Source organism: Leopardus geoffroyi, chromosome C3 (assembly GCF_018350155.1).
Source record: "Leopardus geoffroyi isolate Oge1 chromosome C3, O.geoffroyi_Oge1_pat1.0, whole genome shotgun sequence".
NCBI lineage: Eukaryota > Metazoa > Chordata > Mammalia > Carnivora > Felidae > Leopardus > Leopardus geoffroyi.
The window spans coordinates 66,637,944-66,662,157 of NC_059338.1; the positions used below are offsets into that span (position 1 = coordinate 66,637,944).

The following is a 24,214-nucleotide window of genomic DNA, read 5'->3' on the forward strand; positions in this document are numbered from 1 at the left end:
ACTCCTCGTTTTGGCCTCATATTAAAATCTTGCTACGATGTCCTGAACTATTTAATTTCAGTCCCGGCTCCTAGCTTCCTTCATTCATCTCTTCCCTGTAGAGATCTCTTGTCTCTCCCCTGGCTTCTTTTATGTTCTGTCATCACCAGTCACAGAAATCTGAGGCTTTGCAGCATTGTGTCAGCAGGATCTGGGGCAGGTCGATCATCCATGAGAATCCGTGGAAGTCAGAATTTTAAAACATACATTATAAAGATCTTTTCATCCTACGACCCACACTAGGTGTAGATCCTGCTGAGAAATTATGGCATTTCTGATATTTCCTCCTTCAATTCTTTTTCTTTTTTTTTTTTTACAAAACTTCCTTCCACATGTTAAATACAACCCAACTTGAAACTCACGTTTCAGGAGATTGTCATATGCAGCCCTTCTCTCATTTAGGCAGGATTCTATCTTAATTATATATACAAGATCTGTATTATATTCTCATACATTGAGGCAGTCTAGAGGGAAACACCAATGACCACCCAGACTTTCACTCTTCACTCTCCTGTTTAAGAAGACCTTTGGAATTCATTAACTGAATCTTAAAAGCTATTTGCCAAATCCGTGTCTATAAGATAAAGTACTTCTTTTGGTTTCTGCTTGTGTGCCTCCTTCTACGATCAGCCTGAGCATCACGGTGGCGACCAAGAGACCTAGGTAGAAAAGGCATAGTTTTAAAGGGTATATGATTAGAGATGAAGGCAACGTACTGGCTTCTCCCGGGCTGTGAGACCAGTTCCACTGTTTGTACAAAACCGTGGTTGTGTGTCAGTGTGTAGAAGAGAGAGCGTAGTGTGTGTTCCTGTAATTGTATCATCAGGAAGCGGCCTAATTTCCCCTTCTTGTTGAAAACAGAAAAACAGCTGTCTGGTTTCTAGGTAGACACTTTGGGAAGAACATTATCACTATGATTTAGTATCATTATTAGCTTTATACAGTGCCAGCTGAGACCAGGTATTGTCCTTCATACGCAGAGATGGTTTTGAGAGACGTTTTGACTTGTTTTTAGTATGGTGGCAATGTGTGTACTTTGAACTAGTCATGCATTTTTTCACAGATTCAGCACACTCCCAACTCTGCTCTAGAAGTGTAGAAAGATAGCCAGAAAGTCCAGGATTCTCTGTGTTAATCCTTGCACGGTGGTAGCTCCTAAGACGTACGTAGCAGATGGAGACGTAGGCCGCGAAATGCTTATCATCTTGTTAGAAAAAATAAATCCATGGTTACGTGCTGCGCCATATCGAAAGTGACAGGTGCCGTAAGAAATATTTCAGTTAAGTATTGCAGCATTTCAGAAGGATTCATCCAGTACTTGTTAAGGATTTTGAAATTGATAGGCTTTATTACGATAAGCATGTTACAATGTTTCTTGCCCTGAAGAATCCAAGTCTGATGGAAAAACCACATGTGTAAATCAATAATTATAACACGATTGGGAAAATCACACTAATAAAAGATATGGACTGTATATCATAGGAGTATAAAGGAGAGGTACCTGACTGAGCCAGGCGGCTGCAGAAAGGCTTTCTGAAGGAACCAGTGCCTGAGTGGGGTCCCCACGGATAGATGAGTATGGTCCACAGAGTCCAAGAGGAAGTTGTGCTAGTTACACACTGGACGAAGAAACACAAATTGCTTAGGAATCTGCAGGCCTTCTAATCCCGGTTCACCATTAACTCTTCAGGACACGGTGTTCAAGTCAGCCCCCTTCCCATTTCCTAGAAAGAAATTATAGTTCCTGTTTAGCGATCTGCCAGAGTTGTACAGATAATACCGGTAATCCGAATGATCTTACCCTTCCAAGTTTTCTCTGGAATCTTCTGTGGCTCCCATAGACTCCGTTTGTAAACTCCCTCCTCTAGGTCCCCATGCAAATCCTGTACGTCCCGCCTCCGGCCTCCCACAAAACTGTGCAGCAAACCTCAGCTACCAGGTGAGGCCCACTGTTGGGGGCCTGGGGTCTTCCCCACCTTGTAAATACCTGACCCGTTGCAAAACCTCAGGAAATGTTAGGTTCAGTTGAATATAGGGAGTTGCCAGAGGTAGAGATGGTTTATGTGTGTGAAGCTCTGCTCTTTGCACATCCCAAAGTTCCAGAGGCTTGGGACTGTTTTGATGCGGTTACTACCTGCTTATTGTTCTTGCTGTTTTTCCCTAATTACTGAATCTTCAATGTCAGAAAGGTGACAGTCCCTTTTGACTTAAGCCTAATATCCAGTCAAGGCAGGTGGTATCGTTGAAGTAACTGTTTTTGTTTTCATTCACGGTCAGTGATTCCAAAGGCCTAATTTAGCTCTTACCATTGGAAAGAATCATCTTTGAAAACAGTAAGAGTTTGGTAGGGAAAAGACCGGCCCGTGAAATATTTTATTAAGTGCTAACTGGCGCTCAGTCAGAATTATTTGCCTCCTTTTCGTTCTCCTGTTTCCAGTTGCTACTTCCAAACCTCCACAGGAAGGAGATTGTCCCACGCTCGCTGGAGCACCATTGCGTGGGTCACTGTGCGGGGTCCAGCGAAAGCGTTATTGTCACCTTAGCCCGAGTCCGAGCAGCCATTTCTCTGCTGTCCTATCCTCCAGTTTTTCCTGAAAACAAATGTACTTTGAACCTATCAGAAAATGTGTCTCTCTGTGTATGTTGATAGACTTTGTCTGTTAATACGGCGGGAGCCATCTAGAGTCGTGTGTATTTGTAACGTGTAGTATTCTCCTTTCTTTGTTGAAGCGCTCTCCGTCCTGCACTCCAGCTAGCAAAGGCAGACGTGTAAGAAACCACTGCACCGTGTGTCCCCACCCCATGCCCTCCTCCCTGTCTCTCACCCTTTTTGCCTGTGGTTGCAGAACACGCTCACGTCCCTGTGATGTGCTCTTACCTCCACTGCATGCTTTGTGCTGCTGCTCCCGCTCTTGCCTTTCCGTATTTTCCTTTTCTTTCTTTTCCTTTTCTTTCTTTGGCTTGGGCCGTAAAGCTTTAGGAATGTTCGTCTACATTTCGGCAACCAAACGACTCAAATTATAAGGTATCTTTTTCATGTTTAGTAAGAAAGAAAGTGATTCTAAAGTTTGCTGTCCAAATCAATCCCCTGCAGAGTAAATGAGTTTCTCAATAAGAATCTGATATGAGCAGATACGTGGAGATTTCCTAGAGATTTTAATCATGTAGAAAAAAGCTTGACAATTCATATTATGCAAAAGTCAAACTAATTTGGGGCAAGTTATAGATCTTATTGGCTATAGTTTGACGTAAATCCGTTCAGCAGAAATCTTTGATAGATTTTTTTAATGTAGTTCAAAGGAATGTCCCTAAATACATTTATAGATTTGAAGCCTTAATGTTGATAGTTAATTGTTTATATTCTAAGGTAGCTCCAAGATTTTTAGAAATATTGTGACATTCTTTATATATGTATTGGTAACCAACTGTCAGCATCATCCTGTACTAAGGCTAGGTCAGGGTTTGTCAGGATTAAATGGGCTAGGCCACTACCTCTATCCAGCACGATTCTGACATGCCCAGAGTGGGGGATGTATTTGTAGAAAGGTCTCTATTTCCCTACATCAGCATCCACCCCAATGTCATTATGCACAACACACACACTCCGTAGTTGAAAAGCAGTGGGCTGGCTGATGTTTGCTCTGTTTTTCATATGCAATGTAAAATAGTAACATTAAAAAGGAATGCCTGGGGGCGCCTGGGTGGCGCAGTCGGTTAAGCGTCCGACTTCAGCCAGGTCACGATCTCGCGGTCCGTGAGTTCGAGCCCCAGGTCGGGCTCTGGGCTGATGGCTCAGAGCCTGGAGCCTGTTTCCGATTCTGTGTCTCCCTCTCTCTCTGCCCCTCCCCCGTTCATGCTCTGTCTCTCTCTGTCCCAAAAATAAAATAAACGTTGAAAAAAAAAAATTAAAAAAAAAAAAAAAGGAATGCCTGTCGTAGGTGGAAGTTTTGAAACCTGTCGTCGGCTTCATAATCGTTGGTAATGGTCAGCACCTTAAATCCAAAATTCTTGAGAATTCTTGGACTTGGAAAGAGCTTGATCGTGGAATTCTCTGGTTTATGGAGAACACAGGAAATAGTAGGGTGGCTCGATTAACCCTCCTAGAGCACATGTTTCCAAACTACTGCTTAATAGTGAATAAGCAGTTCGGATACCAGTGAGGCGGCCAGTATGACTTCAACTAGTACACCATTGATCAGTGAAGTCTTCGAAGAGATTGCTGGTTCAACCGATTTTTTTTTATTATCCTGACATTTATAGGGTTAAAACCATTGGGTGCTTGGATTTATCAGATTAATCTTTGAATATGTGTTAAGTATATCGTATAACCTCTAGAAAGGAAGACCACGATATTGTGTGCCCAACGATATTAGGTTCAAATCATCAGCCTGTGACTTGACTAAATTTTTAACTGGTTTTTCTTTAACATGGTTACAGTTCAGAGAGATTTTATTTCGCTGGTTAAATATAGATTGTATCTCACTTGCCTTGCAGACTTCTAGGGGCCCTGACCCAGAACACTTCTGGGAGTCTTGGAATAGGGAGAAACTTCTGAGGGAAATAGCCGTTACAAGGTTCCTCCTGTTCAGTCTCTGTCTTCATCTTACAGGATGTGAATAAGCTCCACTGACTAGAGCCCACTGACTGTTTCTGTATGATTTTTTAAATGCAGATGTGATAGGCTTGGTAATCTGCTTCCCAGGATTTCTGCAATTTTTCCTTGGTTATGTATCTGGCAAATTAAAAAAAAAAAAAAAACACCTCTCTGAAAAGTGCTGATGTCTTGGAGGGAGCTGAGTGAAGAATTACCAGCTACTCAGCAGATCCATGGAAGCATCATGGCGGTACAGTGAGGGGCCCAGTGGCCCTGGGAAACAGCGGTGCATTACAGAAGGGACACAGGTCGTTACCATTCCTAACAGTGGCCTTGAATCTAACAGTGACATACAATTTTGTTATAGCCTGTGTTTTTAGACAAGCAATATGTAATACTTTTATAAATTTAAAATTCTTTAAGTGACTGTTAAATGTCATATAAGTGAGGTATTACAATTTAAGGTTTACTGGACTTTTATGTCCAGTGTGCTGGAAAGTCCCATTCTTTATAAGTGGTGCTATTCAATTAAGCATAGTATAAGAAAGATTGGTTACCAATACTATTGTTAATGCCTGAATGTAAGTGGTTAATGGAAAGGTCCACAGTGTTTTCATTAATAGAAGCATTGAATTTTAGAGTATTCCTTCCAAGTTTAGAACAGAGATTTTAAATAACACGTAGCCGAACTTTCTGTTTTCTGAAAACATTTGTAAAGTCTCCAGAGTAGATCTTCAAATCAATATATGGAAAATAATGAGAAATTTTCATTGAGTACCAAGTTATATTGTTTGTAATTAGTAAGATTGCACTTACTTGTCATAACCTTGAGTAATTTATTATTTGCTTTAGGATGATAAAATATTATATTTGCTGTTTCCCAAATGATCTAGTATTTCCATAATACTGTTTTTATCATAAGTTCAATTAACAGAAATAATTACATCGTTGAAAGTTTGAGGTTATAAAGTGTTTCTGAATACAAAAAAATTGGATTACTTGCCACTTTGTTTCCAAAATACTTCTAGCTTAAAGGATGATGATAATGGGGGTTTTTTCTTAGAGTTTTAATTTTCTTAGAGTTTTATATTTACTAATGCAAAACAAAATGTTAGATGTAAGCTTTTTTTTTAATCTAGATCAAATCCATATCAAATCTTGGTATCTTTACTTTAAAACCAGGTTTCTTATGGGAATGTTTTGCTTTTTGTATCTGTTCAAATCTGTAATTATTTTGGAGTAGAAAAGGCCCATTGATAAATAGTCAAGATGAGTCGTTTTAGTGGTTTTTTTTATTTATCAGAAAACCATACTGCGTAACTTGAGGACTTCACCTAAAAAATCAGATCTGATCCTAGGAGAGGAAAAACTTTTCTGTTTGACTGTACTGCTCTAACAATACATTTCGTCGATCATTCAGGAGGGAAATCTAAACAGATTCAGGAAACATTATGGACTTTTTACATGGCAGTGTTCTGTATCGTGGATGATACCTCTGATAACTCATTCCGTTTTCCTTTTTGTCCCCAAATGGTAAAGCAATAGGTAAAAATTACATTGGATATCGTAGATGTTTCTATTGCCTGCTCCTCAGAATAACTCCTGGAAGTGTGTTTACTTAGAAAAGAGAATTAGGTAACCAAAACAATAGGAAAAAAAAGTCACATTTATGTAAAGACATCCCTCATGTTTTCACAATAGATTGCAGCTTAGAAATATTGAGTGAATGGCTTATACTATTAAGATTTATTTCCAAGATCTTTCTCCAGATAATATCAGAAGGTGCTGTCCAATAAATATTAGCTATTTATTGTTTTTTGCTATTTTTCTCCTTTTTATCATTCCTTCTACAACCATTTACCCGATTAACAAATTATGATATCTCTGCTATTGGTGTGTATCATACTTATCAGCTTTTCCTGAATTATGAATTCAAGTCATTGCTTACATTGAATGCTATCCAGTTTTTCAAAACACAGAGAATTTAACTTCCATGATTTAAGTATATTACTAATGATTGTGTTATAACCATGATGATGGCTCAGAAGATAAGCACAGTTGATGTGCTGTCAATCAGTTGCTTTGCCTCCATGTTCTATGTGAATCATTGCCAGTTAATTTTCAAATTAATTTTAGGCTATCTGCAAAGTCTGCCTTCTAGTTATTGAGTATTCTGAAGGTTTAGTAAAATCAATTGCTTTTTAGTGGGTAGAATCATTAACTATAAGTGTGTTGGTAAGCTTGTAGTTATAGATAAAATTAGCATCTTGAGAAACCAGTCCTGTTGGTGTTAATGAACACTTTGATGTAGAAAATATATAAGTGGTATTACGTTTTTCTTATTCTTACTGTTAAACCTCTTTTGAGATATTGTTTACATGGGCAGTAATGCAGAAAGGAAATGAAATATTTAAATCTATTAATCTAACAGGTATTTACTTCCAACACCTTTTAGAAGATCTGGGAAAATTTTTTCTTAGTTTAATATTCAAAACATTATTACCACGAGTTTATTCTTCTGTACCAAACTTTGTTCCTTGTCTTTCCTAAGAAACACACTTTTGAAAAATAAAGTGGTAATTTTTAAGCTTCACTTATACATTCACGTGTTTTAAAAAGAGTATCATCGTAAATGGTATAGCTCAACTTTTATAAATATACTCAATGCCATCTCAAAATATTACTCAAATATGTTTACTTATTTTAAATTTTTTAAAATAAGAACTACCTTGATTTTGTTTAATCTCTGGAACTTAGTTTTATTTTAAGAGCATATAGTTCCAAAAAGTATGGTAATTTTCATTATTCTATGTTATTAGAATTGGTATTGGGTTAGGTTTTAAGTCTAAACGTTTCCTCTTTTGAATAACCAGTTTTTACCTCCTGCAGCTAAGAAAATCGTTTTAAAATCTGTCCTCATTCCTGTGGTTTTCTTTTTTATTTATGAGTAAGAACTGTGAGGAGAAAAAGACTTTTTATAAGTGACAGTGATTCTAAAGAGGGGCCAAGAGGTATGTATTTGAAGCCTCAAGAGTTCCCATCAGAGTCACTAATTTCTGTCATCGCGGATGAAACCCCGAAGGCATCATTTTCCCCTTGTTCAGTATCACACCATCAGTGTCACATTTTCACAGGGTCGTGAAACATGATGGTAAATGTTTCAGTGACCAACTGTGGGCGGAGGCAGGGGGATGGGTTTTTAGGCGTGATGACTTCTGTGACGTACGCCTCCCCGATCCCGGCGCAGGAAAGTGTAAGTAACAAAGCCGCCTGCCCAGCCCCTGGCCGCAGCCGTCAGGCCTGCTCCCCCTGCCGCCGGGACCCCTGAAAGCCGGCTCCTGCCCTCCTCGCACTGGCACCGGGCTTAAAGCCACTGCCCTCCCAGGTAGGAAGCCACTGTGTTAGCTGGTCAGCCCCGTTCGTCGGCAGCTTTGTCCTTCGTACGGGGCCTCGGCTCCGGTCTTCGAGTCACGCTTTTGTGTGACCGGCCAGAAGCTTCTGCTTTCTTAAGATGACTCAGTTCTTCATACTTAGCAAAGCCCCTACTCAGACACTTCTTTGAAACTTTATGACAGGGGCACCTGGAGGGCTTGGTCAGTTAAGTGTCCGACTCTTGGCTTCAGCTCAAGTCATGATCTCACGGTTTCATGAGTTCGAGCCCCACGTCGGGCTGTGCGCACCAGTACTGTCTGCATATCCGGTCCGTGTTCGTTGAACCCCTTCCCCTGCGGACTCTTATTCAGCTTGCCATTACATGATCTTACGGAAACTAGCAGGAGGAGATTTTCAGAAAGTGGGACCTTTCTGCCTTATTTCCAGCCCAGGTTTATACTCCAGATTAATGATTTGAATGGAACACCTTCCCCATGCCTGTCCCTGAGCAAATTTGTGAACTGGTCAGAAATCGTCCAAGACTGTCATTTTCTTCTTTCTTTACTCCCCTCTTCCTGGTCAGAGTTCACTGGCAGGAGAAAAAGATAATGTAACTCAGGCTCCATGATCATTAAAGCCTTGAGTGGAGGTGCCTCTGGTACAACAGAAAGAACACAGAATTTGAAGGCAAGGGTGGGATTCAGGCCTGGGTCTCCCACTTCGTAAGCTGTACGAGCTTTCTGAAATTGACCGCGTCGCCCGCTCTGAGCTGGGGCGCGGCCGGTATGCTTCAGTCCGAGTGCTCCAATTTTTAAAATATTGAAGTGCTTTCCCAGCTGTGAAGTACATATGTACAGTCTTTAAGCTGACTGTTCTCTTTATTGACTTGTCACTTCTGATCTAAGCATTGTCCTTGCTGTACAGCACATTTGAAACAAATTCCCCTAACCTCTTTTCCAAACTGCTTTCCTCGCCTTTTCACTTTAAACACACGATCCTGGTCATTTTGAAAATTGCCAGACGGAACCAGTCATTGATCAGTATGCTCAGTCTTTAATGCTCAGTTTTAACCCAACGTCTTTTTGAGTCTCTAAAAACATTCGGTTAAAAGGGTGCGGCTGAGTGTGAGTGCTGGCAGTTCTGCTGCAGAATAAGAGGGCGGAATCGCCTGCAGTGACAGACACAAAGCTGATAAGCCCGTTTCTTTTGCCTGCAAGTGATGCCTGGTAGAGGCCCAGATCTTGTTCTTACAAAGGACAGAATTATCTCGAACCTGCAGGACATACCTCTGTGAAGTCCTCTGCACTTGTGGGAGATTTCTTCTGTGAAACACGAACGTTTCACGTGGACTGCAAGAACGTAGAGTAGAGACTGGCACGCAGAGTGAGAGGTCAGCAGTGAGGACTGCAGCATGGAGGTACCTGTGGTCATCTTTCCCTCTGTTTACGGTAAAGCGAGCGGTCCTGCTTTTGTGGAATGACACTTCCTGGAGGTGAACGTTCAGGCTGAAGTGCGTTTTCCTCTCTTCGCAACAAATGTTACCGTGATTGTGCCTTACAGAAATTCGCTAAGAGATGCACGCTGTTTGAAAGTGATATCTTGGGTTTTTGTCGTTCCTGGCTTCTCCTAGACTGATCCCGTTGAGAACACATGTGTGCGAATCCGAGCGTCCAGGTTTGCATCCAGTCAAGGTCCACATGTCCTCCCACTTCTTGCGAAGCTGAGCCAGCTAAGGTGCCTCCCCGGGGTAGCCCCGCTCTCCAGCTTGTCACTTGTCAGAAAGAGGGAATCGAAAAACAAGTGAAAGCCGACTCTTGTTTGACTCAAATATATTCTGTAATAAGTCACGGTCTACTGGAGAGCATTGCATTATTATTATAATGTAAATAGGACTGTAAAACAAAAGCAGAAAATTGTCCCCCCCCAAGTTCAACCTAAAACAGACAAACATTTATTTCAATAGGTAGTCTGGGGCGCCTGGGTGGCGCAGTCGGTTGAGCGTCCGACTTCAGCCGGGTCACGATCTCGCGGTCCGTGAGTTCGAGCCCCGCGTCAGGCTCTGGGCTGATGGCTCAGAGCCTGGAGCCTGTTTCCGATTCTGTGTCTCCCTCTCTCTCTGCCCCTCCCCCGTTCATGCTCTGTCTCTCTCTGTCCCAAAAATAAATAAAACGTTGAAAAAAAAAAAGAAAGAAAGAAAGGTAGTCTGTATCTGAAGTAGAGGACTGTGTGGAGCAGAGGGCGGGGTTCTCTAAATCTTGGAATTATCAGATACAAACCTCGGAGGCACACGGCCGTGTCAGGTGCCATTTCTCAGGTTTTAACTCTTCTGATCTAAAAATATATGTGTAACTGCCGCAAAGTAGAGCTTAAAATTAAAATTGCCATTGCCGGCCGCTGAACAGTTTACTCTAACTGCCCATCAGCAGTAGGCATTCGGCCGTCCCCTGCCTTGCGGTAGCACAAAACCACCACGACCACCACACCAGTGTTGTTCTGCACCCCACGTGAATGCTTTCAGACAGCCGGCTGGCCACTTTCCTCAGCAGAGGTCATTGTCTCAACGAGTCGGAAGGGCGTTGTGCCTCAGTGGGTGCGGCTCAGATCGCGTCTGCTCCGCGAACAGCGCTGCCGCCTCCCCTTTGTTTCCCGTATCGTCTCTGGAGCCGGGAGCAGATGGCCCACCTGGGAAAGCTGTCTGAAATGAAGGGATCCGTGGTTCAAGTCTAACTGGGTCTTTTCCAACCCTGCGAGCGACGACCACAGACCGCTTAAGTTGATGACGCTCTGCTTTGTCTTAATCGTTGAGTTTATATGTTTTGACTGTTGAAATCTTTGGGGCGTAGAGAGAATAGCAAACGCCCGTGTGGCCACCATCCACAGATGTAGCAGATGTGGACATTTTTGCCCTGCTCTTTGCCAATTTGTTTTCAGAGATAGTTGAAACACCCTCCCCTGTACCGTTCCCTTCCTCCTTCCTCAGACGCGTCTAAAGACCCTGCCATTGATGTACTTTCTCTTCTTCAGTTTTACGTTTTATTTCGTCTGTAGACAGCAACCATACCTGGTAACATTTGCTCTACGTTTATGTTTTACACACAGGTTGTCTGTATCTTCCTGTAACCGCTTTCATTCAACATGATGCTTTTGAACTTTCCTCCTGCAGATACGTGTCCATTTAGTCCACTTGTTAAACCGTTACGTCATATTTCGTTGTATGAATATACCACAACCATGTATGCATCCTCCTGTTGTTGGAAATTTGGGATATTTAATAATGTCATATTATTGGATATCTGTTTCCAATTTTTGTCATAATCAGGGCTGCAGTGAACATTCTAATAGCTGTCTGCTTTTGTGTGCGCAGAGTGTGATTAGCATTTGTACCTGGGAGTTGAATTATTGGATTGTATGGTATGTGCATTCTCAACTTTAACTAGATTTTGCCAAATTATTTTCCACAGTGGTTGAACCAATTTTCACTCCCACCAGCAATGTGTGAGAGTTCCCCATTTTCCCACATCTTCACCAACCCTTGGTACTGTCACACATTAACTTTTGCCAATTTGATGGGTATGGAGTGGGATTTTTAATTTGCATTTCTCTGATCTTAGTGTTAACTCAGCATCCTTTTGTATGTTTATTGACCACTGGTGATTTGCCTGTATATGTCTTCTGTCTGTTTTTCCATTGAATTGTTTCTTTTGTTTTGTAACTGTTCTTTATATAATCTGGATACTAATCCTTAGCTGGCTTATATGCACTGCAAATACTTTCTTCCCATCTGTAGCTTATTTTAAAATTTTATTTGGTATCTTTTTGTCTTGCAACAGTGTTTATTTTAAAGTAGTCTTATATATATATATCAATCATCTCCTCTATGACTCCCGTTTTTTTCATGCATTTCTAAAGTAATTCTGCCCTATGCAGCATTTATAAAAGTTTTCTTCCATATTTTTTCTGAAAGTTTGAATTTTTTTATTTTACATGTTTAAGACCTTAGGCTGAAATTGGTTGTTACAAATTATGTGAAATGGGGTTCTAAATCCATTTTTCTCAGGGGTTTCTGGGTGGCTCAGTCAGTTAAGTATCCTACTCTTCATTTTGGCTCAGATCATGATCTCATGGTTTGTGAGATCAAGCCCTGCATCTGGTTCTGCACTGACAGCACGGAGCCTGCTTGAGATTCTCTCTCCTTCCCTCTCTGCCCCTCCCCCTCTTGTTCCTTATCTCTCTCTCTCTCTCTCTCTCTCTCTCTCTCTCTGTCTTTCTCAAAATAAACTTTTTTTTTAAATTTTTTTTTCAACGTTTATTTATTTTTGGGACAGAGAGAGACAGAGCATGAACGGGGGAGGGGCAGAGAGAGAGGGAGACACAGAATCGGAAACAGGCTCCAGGCTCTGAGCCATCAGCCCAGAGCCCGACACGGAGCTCGAACTCACGGACCGCAAGATCGTGACCTGGCTGAAGTCGGACGCTTAACCGACTGCACCACCCAGGCGCCCCTCTCAAAATAAACTTTAAATAAATAAATAAATCTGTTTTTCTCATATGAACAACTAATTCTCTTATATTTCCCTCATTGATTTGTAAAACTCTTTCTGCTTTATATAAATGGATCTGTTTGGGGGTTCTTTATTCTCTTCTTCTGGTTTTGTTTTTTTGGGGGGTTTTTTGTTTGTTTGTTTGTTTTGTTTTTTGGTCTGTTCCTGCACCAGCATCACATTGTCTTGATTACTGTAAGCCTGAAGTAATTCACCTGGTGTGATCGACCACTCCCACCCACCTTATTCTTTTTCATTTTCTTTTTTTCACCCTTTAGTTTTACATATGACTTTTGTGATCAGCTTGTCAGATTCCATATGGGGCTTTTGATTAATTGCGTTGAATTTATAGATTCATCTGAGGAGAATTGACATCTTTGTGGTTGGGTCTTTCTGTCTGTGAACATGATATATACATATCATTTAGATATTCTTTTATATCCTTCGATAAAGTTTCATTTTTTTTTCTTTATTAGTTGACTTCAAATTGCTTGTTAGATTTGTTCCTAGGTATAGGTACCTTGAAGAATGGGATGTTTTCCAAATAGTATTTTTATTTGGCATTGCTGGTCTTTGTGAACTCTGTTAATCTTGTCTCCAACACCCTTACTTCATTCTGTTTTATTCAAAACTTCTCTTAGATTTTCTGTGTAAATTCTAATGTCAATTTTGTTTCCTGTTGTTTTTTATTAACTTTCACATAGGTAGTGTTGCTCTCTTTTAGTTCTCATGTTTACCTTTTTCGGCATTAATTTATAAACAGGGTTGAAAACTTTTTCAAGCTATTTAAAGGTAAATTAAATTTAAAGGTAACCTCACAATTAAGCAGAAAATTCTGAGAAACTCAATTCCATTATAAGGTTATTAAGCATATAAAATACTCGATTTAATATAGTAAGAAAGACAAAGACCATCCATTTTTGTCTTAATGTTTTAAAATATTCTGTAACTTTGTTCAAAGCTAGCTTTTTCCTCTTGCCTGCTTGCTTCGCATCCTAAAGCAATTCTTTGTGCCTTTTTTTTAACTTCGCTAATTAAGTGATGTCTCTTTTCCAGTAAAATCACTGGTTCCTTTCATTAAAAGAAATATCTTACACTAATACCTATAGAATAAAGATATGACTTTTAACTTTTAAATTTGCATGTTAAGTTCTGAATTCCAATAATATTAAACAGTCTAGCTTCCTTCTTTGGAAATTGATTTCTGCACAAAATCCCATTAATCATTCTCTCTCTCGCTCTTTCTCTCTTCCTCACTTCCTCGTTCTACACACACGTGCACACATGCACATGCACATGCGCACACACACACAAACACAAATCCAGTGAATTGTGTTCTATATGTAACATACATTCTGTATATAGAAGTTAGAAGTTAAAAGACTTCTAAATATTTTGATTATAAATCCTGCTTTAAAAAACTCAGGAACTTTTAAGAATTAATGGGGGCATATTCAGATGAACTCAAATTAATATCCTCATTTTTTATGTAGACTACATGCTGTGATGTTTTTGTTTTCTTTGTGGATTCTCTTTTCTAAATCATTTCTTTTTAAATTTTGAGACAATTATTTTTTTGCTAATTGAGCAACTGTTTCGTTTGTAGATGTTGCAGGCTGAAATTTAAATTATCAACACTATGAGAATTTTAGCTTCATTGAGATATTATTTGCCTTATTGATGTCTTGCTTGGCTTTATTTACTTTGATTTATTTTTAGAGATGTTTGAAATAGATGGAGTGTTTCATGATCTCTGTTTCCTCTCTTGCCCCCGGATTCAGACTGTAGACAGTACTCCTCTTCCTGTTCACACACCGACCTTAAGGAAAAAGGGATGTCCTGCTTCAACTGGCTTTCCAGCTAAGGTACTCAATCTAGATACAAGCATGATGGGTTCTGGAAAAAAAAGTACTAATAATGGGTTTCTTCTGCTTTTTGTATTTGTTGTAATTTGTGCTGTTGGTTCCCTCACAATCACAAACATAAAAAGCTTGGAAAGAAAAGAAAAGAAATTGTATATGAATGGAAATAATCACCACCTGGAAAGGTAGGACGAGTATTGCAGACCTTGTTTTCTTTTTATTCCGTCTTTTCTCAATTTTTTTTCATTTCAATCTAAATCAAAAATGACAGTTGAGAATGGGAGGGCTGTCTTGAAGTGCACGGTTTGGTTGGTTTTATTTATTTGGTGAAAAAGCTGACAAGTTGGAGTATTACGCCTTTTCTTTTTTAAGCATTTCTGAGTTTTTGAAACATTTCTGTTTTTGAAGTATATTCTCCTTTTACTTCATGCTGTTAAAGATTTTTTTTCAAATCAGTTATGGGCACTTAACGAATTGAAGGAGAAATAAAATAACTGAGAAACTAATTTTTCCAAAATCCCAAACAACTTTTTATTATTAATTATTCTCATTTTAAAATATAAAATCTGGAATCCATAGTAGTGGAGGAACAGACGACTTGAATATACCGTACACACAGCATTAGCTTGCACACAAACACATTTTTGATTAAGGAGAAAGACTACAGACTTGCAGAGTTCAGAAGAATGCTGGGTTTGTGTTTTGCTAGTTCTTCGGGGTTATGCTTTTTTTAAATATGCAGTCTCATTTAAAAAAAAATTTTTTAACGTATATTTATTTTTGAGAGAGACAGCGTGAGTGGGGGCGGGGTAGAGAGAGAGAGAGACAGAATCCAAAGCAGGCTCCAGGCTCTGAGCTGTCAGCACAGAGCCTGAGGTGGGGCTCGAACTCACGAACCGTGAGATCATGACCTATGCCGAAGTGGGATGCTTAACTGACGGAGCTACCCAGGAACCCCAAAAATGTTTGTTTATTTTGAGACAGAGAGAGAGCAAGTGGGGGAGGGGCAGAGAGAGAGGGAGACACAGAATCTGAAGCAGCCTCAGGCTTTGAGCTGTCAGCACAAAGCCCGACTCGGGGCTCAAACCCATGAACCGCGAGATCATGACCTGAGCTGAAGTCGATCGCTCAACCCACTGAGCCACCCAGGCACCCCTCTAAGTATTTGCTTTTAAATAATATCTACTATTAAAGTTAGATATACAATTAACAAAATAAATGTATAATTGAACCATAACTTGAGAAGGTTTAGGGTTCTAGAAAACACAGATTGGCATTCGTTGCTTATCTGCATAGTTAGTTCATGTAGGTAATACATAAATGGAAATTTCTCATGAAGGGAGGTTATTGCTTCTATGCTTGCTCTCTTTTTTGTGGTCTCCTTGCTTCCATTTTCCTAAACTGAACATCTTGAAGTCTGTTACTGTGAGGAATAGTGCTTAGAGGACTCACTGTAAAGAAGACGTTGAGGCCGCTCATGGAAGAATTTAAGACTAAAGTTGACCAGCCACTGGGAAAGAGACATGTTTAGTGAGAAATTCAGCTGAATTACTGTTGTTTCATTCTATTCATTGTAACTATGACTGAAGTATTGATTATGGTAGGACATGAAGATTTAGTTGCTTAGCTCAAGCTCCTACAAAGAAATTCTAGAAATTGGAAAACTTAAATGACCTCCCTCCCCAGAATGTAAACCTTGGGCAAACCAGAGAATGAGACACAGGTTGGTGGATCCGAAAAGCTAATGAGATACACAGAAGTATAACTGGTATAAAAGAAATACAATCTGCATAACCTATGCTAGATAAAGCAAAATTTTGAGGCCAAAATATGAATTTAAAATAAATAGGCACAATATGTATCTCAAAAGGATTTCAAAAAAAAGTATATTGGTAACAGGGAGTGGGATAAGGCAGCTGTGAAGAAAAACAATTTGCAAGTGCTCACATGAAAATATAACTGGTGACGTAAAGTACCCAGCAGACAGCCTCAGTGGAAGGAACAGACTGGATATAGCAGAAGAACAAGTTAGCGAGGCGGGAGATGAGGTGGCTAGTCTAAGACGATACGTGGTAGAATCAGTTTCAGTATCTCTGTAGTAGGACTTTCAAGGGAAAAGAAAAAAATACAGAGTTAGAAGTACTGGAAGAAATAAATCACCTAAAATTTTCCAGCACTTAAAGCTGAAAAACCTCACATCGAAATACATCATTATGTGCTAGAGAGAATAGATTTTTAAAAACTCACACTGAGACACATTATAGTCAAATTTAAGGATATCACAGATCGAGAGAAAGTTCAAAGTGTTAGAAGGAAAAGAACTGTGAACCCTAAAATATTAACCCAGCTATAATATCAACTATGAGAGGAAGTTAAAAATATTTTCATGTGTACAAGAACTTAGTTTATTATTGAAAAAAAAAAAAAAAAAAACCTCATTGAAAAACTCTCGTATACACTAACAACAAACTACCGGAAAGGAAATTAAGTAAACAATCCCATGTACAACTGCATGGAAAAGAATAAAATGCCTAGGAATAAATTTAATCAAGGAGATAGATCTGTTCACTGAAAACTATCAGACATTAATGAAAAAATTAAAAAGACACCAATAAATGGAAAAATATTCTGTGTTCATGGATTAGAGAACTTAATGTGGTTAAAGTGTCTTTAGTACATGGCAATCTGTAGATTCAATACAGTTCTTATCAAAATTCCAGCAGCATTTTTCACAGAAATAAGGAAAACAATGCTACAATTTGTATGGAACCACAAAAGACCCCTGAACAGCCAGACAATCTTCAGAAAGAAAAAGCTGGAAGCGTCACACTTCCTGATTTCAAACTGTGTTACAAAACCATAGTAACCAAAATGGTATGGTGCTGGCATGAAAACAGAAACATAGATCAGTGGAATAGAATAGAGAGATCAGAAATAAATATGCATATGCCTGTTTATTGAACATACATATGATCAATTAATTTATGACAAAGGCACCAAAAATAGACAATGGGGAAAGGATCATCTCTTCAAGAAATGATATTGGGAAAACTGAACAGTTACATGCAAAAGAATGAAACTGGACCACTTTCTTATACCATACACAAAAATCAATTCAAAATGGATTAAAAACGAATGTAAGACCTGAAACCACAAAACTCCTAGAAGAAAATAGTGGGTAATCTCCCTGAGCACTGGGCTTAGCAGTGATTTTTTGGATTTTTTTTTTTTAATTTTTATTTATTTTAGAGAGAGAGTGAGCAGAGGAGGGGCAGAGAGAGAGGGAGACACAGAATCTGAAGCAGGCTCCAGGCTCCGAGCTGTCAGCACAGAGCCCGACGCGGGGCTCGAACTCACAGACCGCGAGATCACTACCTGAGCTGAAGTCAGACACTTAACTGACTGAGCCACCCAGGCGTCCCGATGACTTTTTGGATTTGATACCAAAAGCAAAGACAATGAAACAGAAGCAAAAGTCAGTGAAGTGGAACTACATCAAACTGAAAAACTTCACAGCAAAGAAACCCATTACCAACATGAAAAGGCAACCTACAGAATGAGAAAAAATACTGTAAATCATGTATCTGGTAAGGGGTTGATATCCAAAATAGAATAGCACTCCTACAATGCAATAGCAAAAACCAAAAACGTAATCCAGTTGAAAGATGGGCGGAGGACCTGAATCGACATTTTCCCAAAGAAGATATACAAATAAATGGCCAACAACTACATAAAATGGTGTTCAGTATCACTAATTGTCAGGGAAATGAAAATCAAAATGACAGTGAGATATCACCTCATGCCTGTTACGATGGCTGTCATCCAAAGGACAAGAGATACCAGGTGTTGGCGGGGATATGGAGAAAAAGGAACCCTCGTGCACTGTGGGTGGGAATGTAAATTGGTGCAGCCACTGTGGAAAACAGCATGGAGGTTCCTCATGCAATTCAAAATAGAAGTACCATGCGGTCCAGCAACTCCACTTCAGGACATTTATCTGAAGGAAACAAAATCACTATCTGAAAGAGATACCTGCACCCCCATGTTCAGTGCAGCATTATTTACAGTAGTCAAGACATGGGAATAATCTACGTGTCTGTTGACAGATGAACGGATAAAGAAAATGTGGCACATGCACACACACACACACACACACACTGGAATATTACACAGCCATAGGAAAAAGGAAAGTCTTACAATTTGTGACAACGTGACATGGGTGGACTTTGAGGGCATTTTGTTAAGTGAAATAAGAGATAGACAAATACTGTATGATCTCACTTATGTGTAAAATCTTAAAAATCTGAACTCCACAGAAATGGAGAACATATTGGTTGCCGGAGGTGGGGCTGGGAAATTAGGGAAATGGCTGAAGGAGGCTAAAAGGTACAGACTTCCAGTTATAAGGTAAGTAAGTTCTGGGGATGGATGGAAAGCATGGTGACTCTAGTTAAGAACACTGTATTGTATATTTGAAACTTGCTAAGAAAGTAGATCTTAAACGTTCTCCTCACAAGAAAAAAACAATTGCAACTATATGAGGTGATGCGATGGATGTTAACTTACGGTGATCATTTTGCACTACGTACATCCACCAAGCCATTGTGGTAGACACCTTAAACTGACATGTTTTATGTCAGTCATCTCTCAGTAAAACTGGAAGACAGAAAAGTAAGTATTCTTAGAGGAAGTACTCCATCAAAAAAGATGGATAAAGCCACATGGCCGCTGTGAGAGATTTGGGAAATAGGGTGACTAGGTATCTCAGAGAACTTTCCTGTGATCTACAAACATAAGGACCCTCGCTCTACAAAGTGGAAGGGAAAGGAAATGCAGATTCAGAGCAGTCCAGAATTAAGTTCGAGACAAACACAGTGGAGGTGAGTGTAAGGGTCAGATGAGGTGAACATGGTTAGGCATTTTTCTCTCCTTGGGAAGTGCTGCGGAGACAGCATGGCATGGTCGTTACGGTGGCAGGTTCCCAGCAGGGTCTCCCAAATTGCACGCCCCGCTCCGTCACAGACTGTCTTGGTGGACGGACTCAAGCGAGTTACGTACCTTTCCCCGCTTCATTTCCTCATCAGAAAACGAGTACAACCATAGGACCCATTTCACTGGATTCTTTGGAGTTTTAAAGAAACTTAATATTTGTAAATACCTTAGAACAGTACCTGACAGAGTAGTATCGTGTAAACGTTTAAGTATTGGCAACTTGATGAGGAAAGTGAGCCCAAGTGTGGATCTCAGCAGGCTGGAAGAAATAAACAGAAGACGAACACATAAAATGTGTGATTTTCATACCTGCAGAAGGAATGCTATTCAGTGAATGACGGCAGGAAAGAGAAAAGAGAAGAAAACATGGTGGTCTGGTACTGATAACCATGCAGTGAATTGTCTCAAATCCTAATGGCTTAAAAAAAGATGTTTTTATGACGCTCCCAGTTTTGTGGGTCTGAATTTGAGAAGGGCTCCCCTGGGAAGTTGTCACTAAGGGTCTGCCGTGGAGGGTGGCCAGCTGTCAGCCAAGGCTGCAGGTGTGTGCAAGTTCGGCTGCGTGTCCAGGACGGCTCCCTCTGGTGACGGACAGCTCATGCTCATGGCCTGTCCAGATGACGGCTGCAGCCTTCCTACGTGGCGGCTGGCTCTCCAGAGTGAGTGCACCGCGAGAACCAGCGAGAAGCCGCGTGGCTGAACGCAAAGGTGTGCGGCAGGGGGTAAAGCAAAGGAACGTAGACGTCACAGATACACACCATGATGTGGAGTTTAAGGTGTAAAACATCAAGGGGCATGAAAGGGGGCAGTGTATACCAACAAAGGGAAAAATAGACAAAGAAGATCGTGATTGTGAATGTGTATGGGCCTGACAGTTAAGCCCCACGCTACCTGAAGCAAGAACTGAGAACTCGGAGAAGCAGGGTAGAGACAAATTGGAGATTTTGATCCACACTGATCATACCGACAGCATAGTGGGGCAACGCAGGGCAGAGGACGGAGGGTTAGTACCCACAGGCACCAAGAGCTCTTACAAACCACAGAATGAAGTGTGCCTGAGGTAACTGGCCAAAAGCCAGGAATAAGCAGATGAAAAGTCAAAATGACTGACACTGAAAAGATGGTCAGGGGGCCTGGGTGGCTCAGTCAGTTAAGCCTCTCACTCTTGGAATTGGCTCGGGTCACCATCTCACGGTTTCATGAGTTTGAGCCCCGCATCAGGCTCTGGAGCCTGCTTGGGATTCTCTCCCTCTCTCTCTGTCCCCTGCCTCACTCATGCTGTCTCAGTCTCTCTCAAATAAATAAAAGAATTTTTTTTTTTAATGAAAATAAAAAGGTGGTCAAACTTACTAGAAGTTGGGGCAAAGCAGTTTAATAATGAGTGGTCTCTTAGCATTTGTGGTGTACGTGCCCTTGTTATCAGTAGGATACTATGACGCATTACAGGTGCCAGTGTGATTCAGTTCCACCTTTTTAAATGCAATGTAAAAAAATTTTGATGAAAAATACGTGTCAGTGAGTCTTTAGAATCCAGTGAATGGAGGATTCTGGGAACTTGGTCACCACGGCAGCAAGGTTTTTAAATCTCTCCATGAAAACAGACCAACTGAATAGATATGAAAACTTAAAAAAAAAAAAAAAAAAAAAAAAAAAAACAGATGGGACCTGAACAGTAGATGAGAAGATTTTCCCATGAATTCCAAAACTCAAACTGATAGGGGAAAAAAAAAAAAAGTCATCTGAAGACTCCCCATGTTATAAAACATCGTGCTAGAAAAAACAGAGGTGAAGCAGAGGGATTCATGATAATCCCAGAGCCAGAAAACCACAAGCACGAGCACGCGCTGCTGGGCATCTCAAAGACAGAAGACACAGAAGTGAGTTTCCAGCCTCCACTCCTTCCTGCAGCCAAGGGCAAAGGAGTCAACACGGTGAGAAGGTGGTCCAGTGCTATGATTGTAAGGTCTCGGAACCAGCTGGTCAGAATGTCCTTCCAGATGGCAGCCCCAAACTAAGGAGGGCTGGCGGGGATTGGTTCAGAACTGAGCCAGACAGGAAAGGAAAGAGAAGGTCCAGACAGTGAAGGAGAGTGGGGAGGAAGAGCTCAGAAAGCACAGGTCATTTTTAAACATCATTTTATGAAAATGATAGAAAAGAGAGTCAAAGGCATGGAGCTAGAAGAATTACCCTGGCCCACCCCACCCTCATAGACGTACAGGAAAAGTCATTTCGCTTGAAAGTGAGGAACGGAAAATGGTCACAGTCAAATCTCACACACACAAAACGGGAAGAGCGGGCATTGTATCTTCACAAAAAATGGAAGTGTGCCAGAAAGGGCCGTCTGCAAAACCAGTGAAAACTGCAATCAGTGTTTCAGAAGAAATTGAGGGAACAGTAGAAGCTGTGAAATAAAAATTGGAAATCGCAATCTAGAAACTTAGAAATGAGTGCTGGAGAATGCAAGATTTGAGAAGACATGACAGAAATCCGGATACAGCCTGATCTGTAAGGAATTTGGGAGTAAATAAACTCAACAGATCACTTATGAGAAACAGAAGGTGGAAAGGAGATTTTTTTTAATCGAAAAGTGAGGGAAAGGTAAAAAGGATTTGAGGAAAGTGATGGACAGAAAAGAAAGGCAAAGAGGGGCCAATGTTTATATAATAGGAGTCTCTGAAAGAGACTCTGAAAGCAACAGAAAATATGAAAATCTATATTCAAGAAGATTTTCCAAAATAAAGCAGACTTGAGTACCCTATATGTTATCTAACTAGAATTGAAATAAAGACTTGAAACAGGGGCGCCTGGGTGGCGCAGTCGGTTAAGCGTCTGACTTCAGCCAGGTCACGATCTCGCGGTCCGTGAGTTCGAGCCCCGCGTCGGGCTCTGGGCTGATGGCTCAGAGCCTGGAGCCTGTTTCTGATTCTGTGTCTCCCTCTCTCTCTGCCCCTCCCCCGTTCATGCTGTGTCTCTCTCTGTCCCAAAAATAAATAAACGTTGAAAAAAAAAATTAAAAAAAAAAAAAAAAAAGACTTGAAACAAAAAATAAAATAAAGCAGACTTGAAACTCCTATGACAGAGGCAGACACCATAACTGAGAAAATAACCCAGACAAAACAAAACACATTCCAGCAAACTATTGGTCTTTGAAGAAAAAGAAGAATACTGGACACATAGGCAAAAAGTAGTAAGTCACTCAAGGAGGAAAAAAAAATGAAATTTTCATCAGACTTTTCAGTAGCAGCCCTACACCAGAAAACAATCGGATAACATTTAAGATGCCCGAGGAAATTGTGAGTCAAAGGTTTTTCCGCCTTTGTGACTTTGTGTTTGACAACTTTATTGAGGTGTAACTGATAAACAAAAAACTGCATGTAGTTAATGTAACAACGTGATGAGCTTGGAATATCAAAGATTTTTGAGGATTTTAGGTTTTTTAAGGATAATAAAGCACCCGTGAAAAATAAAAACCACAGAACATGCAAGAACTCAAGAAATATTGTTCCCGCAAGCCCTTCCTGAAGGATACAGAGAGGACAAGCTTCAGATCAACCAGAATGATAAGGCACCAGGTACCTTTAGGGACAGGAGTGAAAAGAGGAATCTAGAGTGAATTGGGGAATTGGTTCAGAATCCACAGAAAGCACCGTTAGAACATCTTTCAAAACTCAACAGCTTACCCCCCCCAACTCAGCAGTATGTTCATTTTGTGGAATAAGCAAGCCAGAGACCACAGACTGAGGGACGCCAGGCTCAGTGGTTGGTGAGAGAGGGGAGGTGTTAAACTAGAAGTAGTGAGATTTTGCAAAAGTCTGCAAACTGAAGGTAAGACTCCAAAACCCATTTCCCCTGCTCAGCTCCCAGAATGTTGGCGATGGGTTTATCGCTTCCTCCTTCCGTCCCCTCCTTGGAGGATTTCAGTGGATTCTCTGAAGAAATTGAATGGCCCAGAAAAGACTTCCAGATAATGGCAGTTGAGAATCCCAAAGAGACAGCTGGGTTCTTATCAATGGCACATACACACACATACTGCCCAAAAATAAACCAAAAAACTTTCCACTAAGCTTTTTTACTGATTTACATTTAAATATGAACAAATTCCCAAGGATCAGCAGATATTTTAGGAAATCCACGAGCAAAAGAAAAAGATCCAAAGAAACAAAAAATTTCCTATTTTCGTTGAAGGATAAAGAGGCAGTGCCATGCAGAAGGAACAAAAAGGAATAACTAGAAAAACAGGAAGAGTCCTTTGAAAGTTAACGATAGGACAAGCATTTAAAAAATGTTTTAGATGAGTTGGGACATAAATTTGAGAAAATCTCTTAAAACTTATTGCAAAAGGATGGATAGAAAATAACATTTGAGAAATCAATATCCAAAAAACAAAAAAATTCCGGTAAAATAACAGAAAAAAAGAAAAGGAAATTGTACTAAATAATACACTTTCTGTAACCGAAGGGCAAGATTCCTGTGTGCAGAGTCCTGCCAGTTCCCAGCACGGTGGGTGACAGATACCTCCTCCTGGGCACATCACTGTGTGATGTTTCAGGACACCAAGAATATGGAGAACTTTTGTAAACCACCCAGAGATCAAACAGATCACGTTCAAATGATCAGGAACTGAACTGGCACCATACTTGTTAACAGAAAAATGCAGAGAACGGTTGTCAGGTAAAATGATTTCAAGCGAGAATGTTTGATTCCTCATCAAGTGTTTTATCAATTTTGAGAGGGAAATGAGCATTTTCAGAAAATCAGGATCTTCTAAAAGCGTATCGCCCAGGCCCTGCTTTCTAAGTAAACCACTAAGAAAT

The 24,214-nt window shown here is 40.3% G+C and overlaps 1 protein-coding gene across 15 annotated transcripts in view; it reads left to right on the top strand.

Annotated features, from left to right (window-relative positions):
* The window catches only part of CDC42BPA (CDC42 binding protein kinase alpha), a 320,829-nt gene that overhangs the window by 258,230 nt on the left and 38,385 nt on the right, over positions 1 to 24,214 (top strand). For 8 of the 15 annotated variants that reach the window (XM_045453221.1, XM_045453229.1, XM_045453223.1 and 5 more), the window contains 2 exons: positions 2,770 to 2,808; positions 14,328 to 14,411. In XM_045453221.1, the coding sequence (XP_045309177.1) occupies positions 2,770 to 2,808; positions 14,328 to 14,411 (123 nt within the window). The remainder of the gene's footprint in view (positions 1 to 2,769; positions 2,809 to 14,327; positions 14,412 to 24,214) is intronic. The other 7 variants (XM_045453222.1, XM_045453226.1, XM_045453233.1 and 4 more) reach the window with 2 other exon arrangements.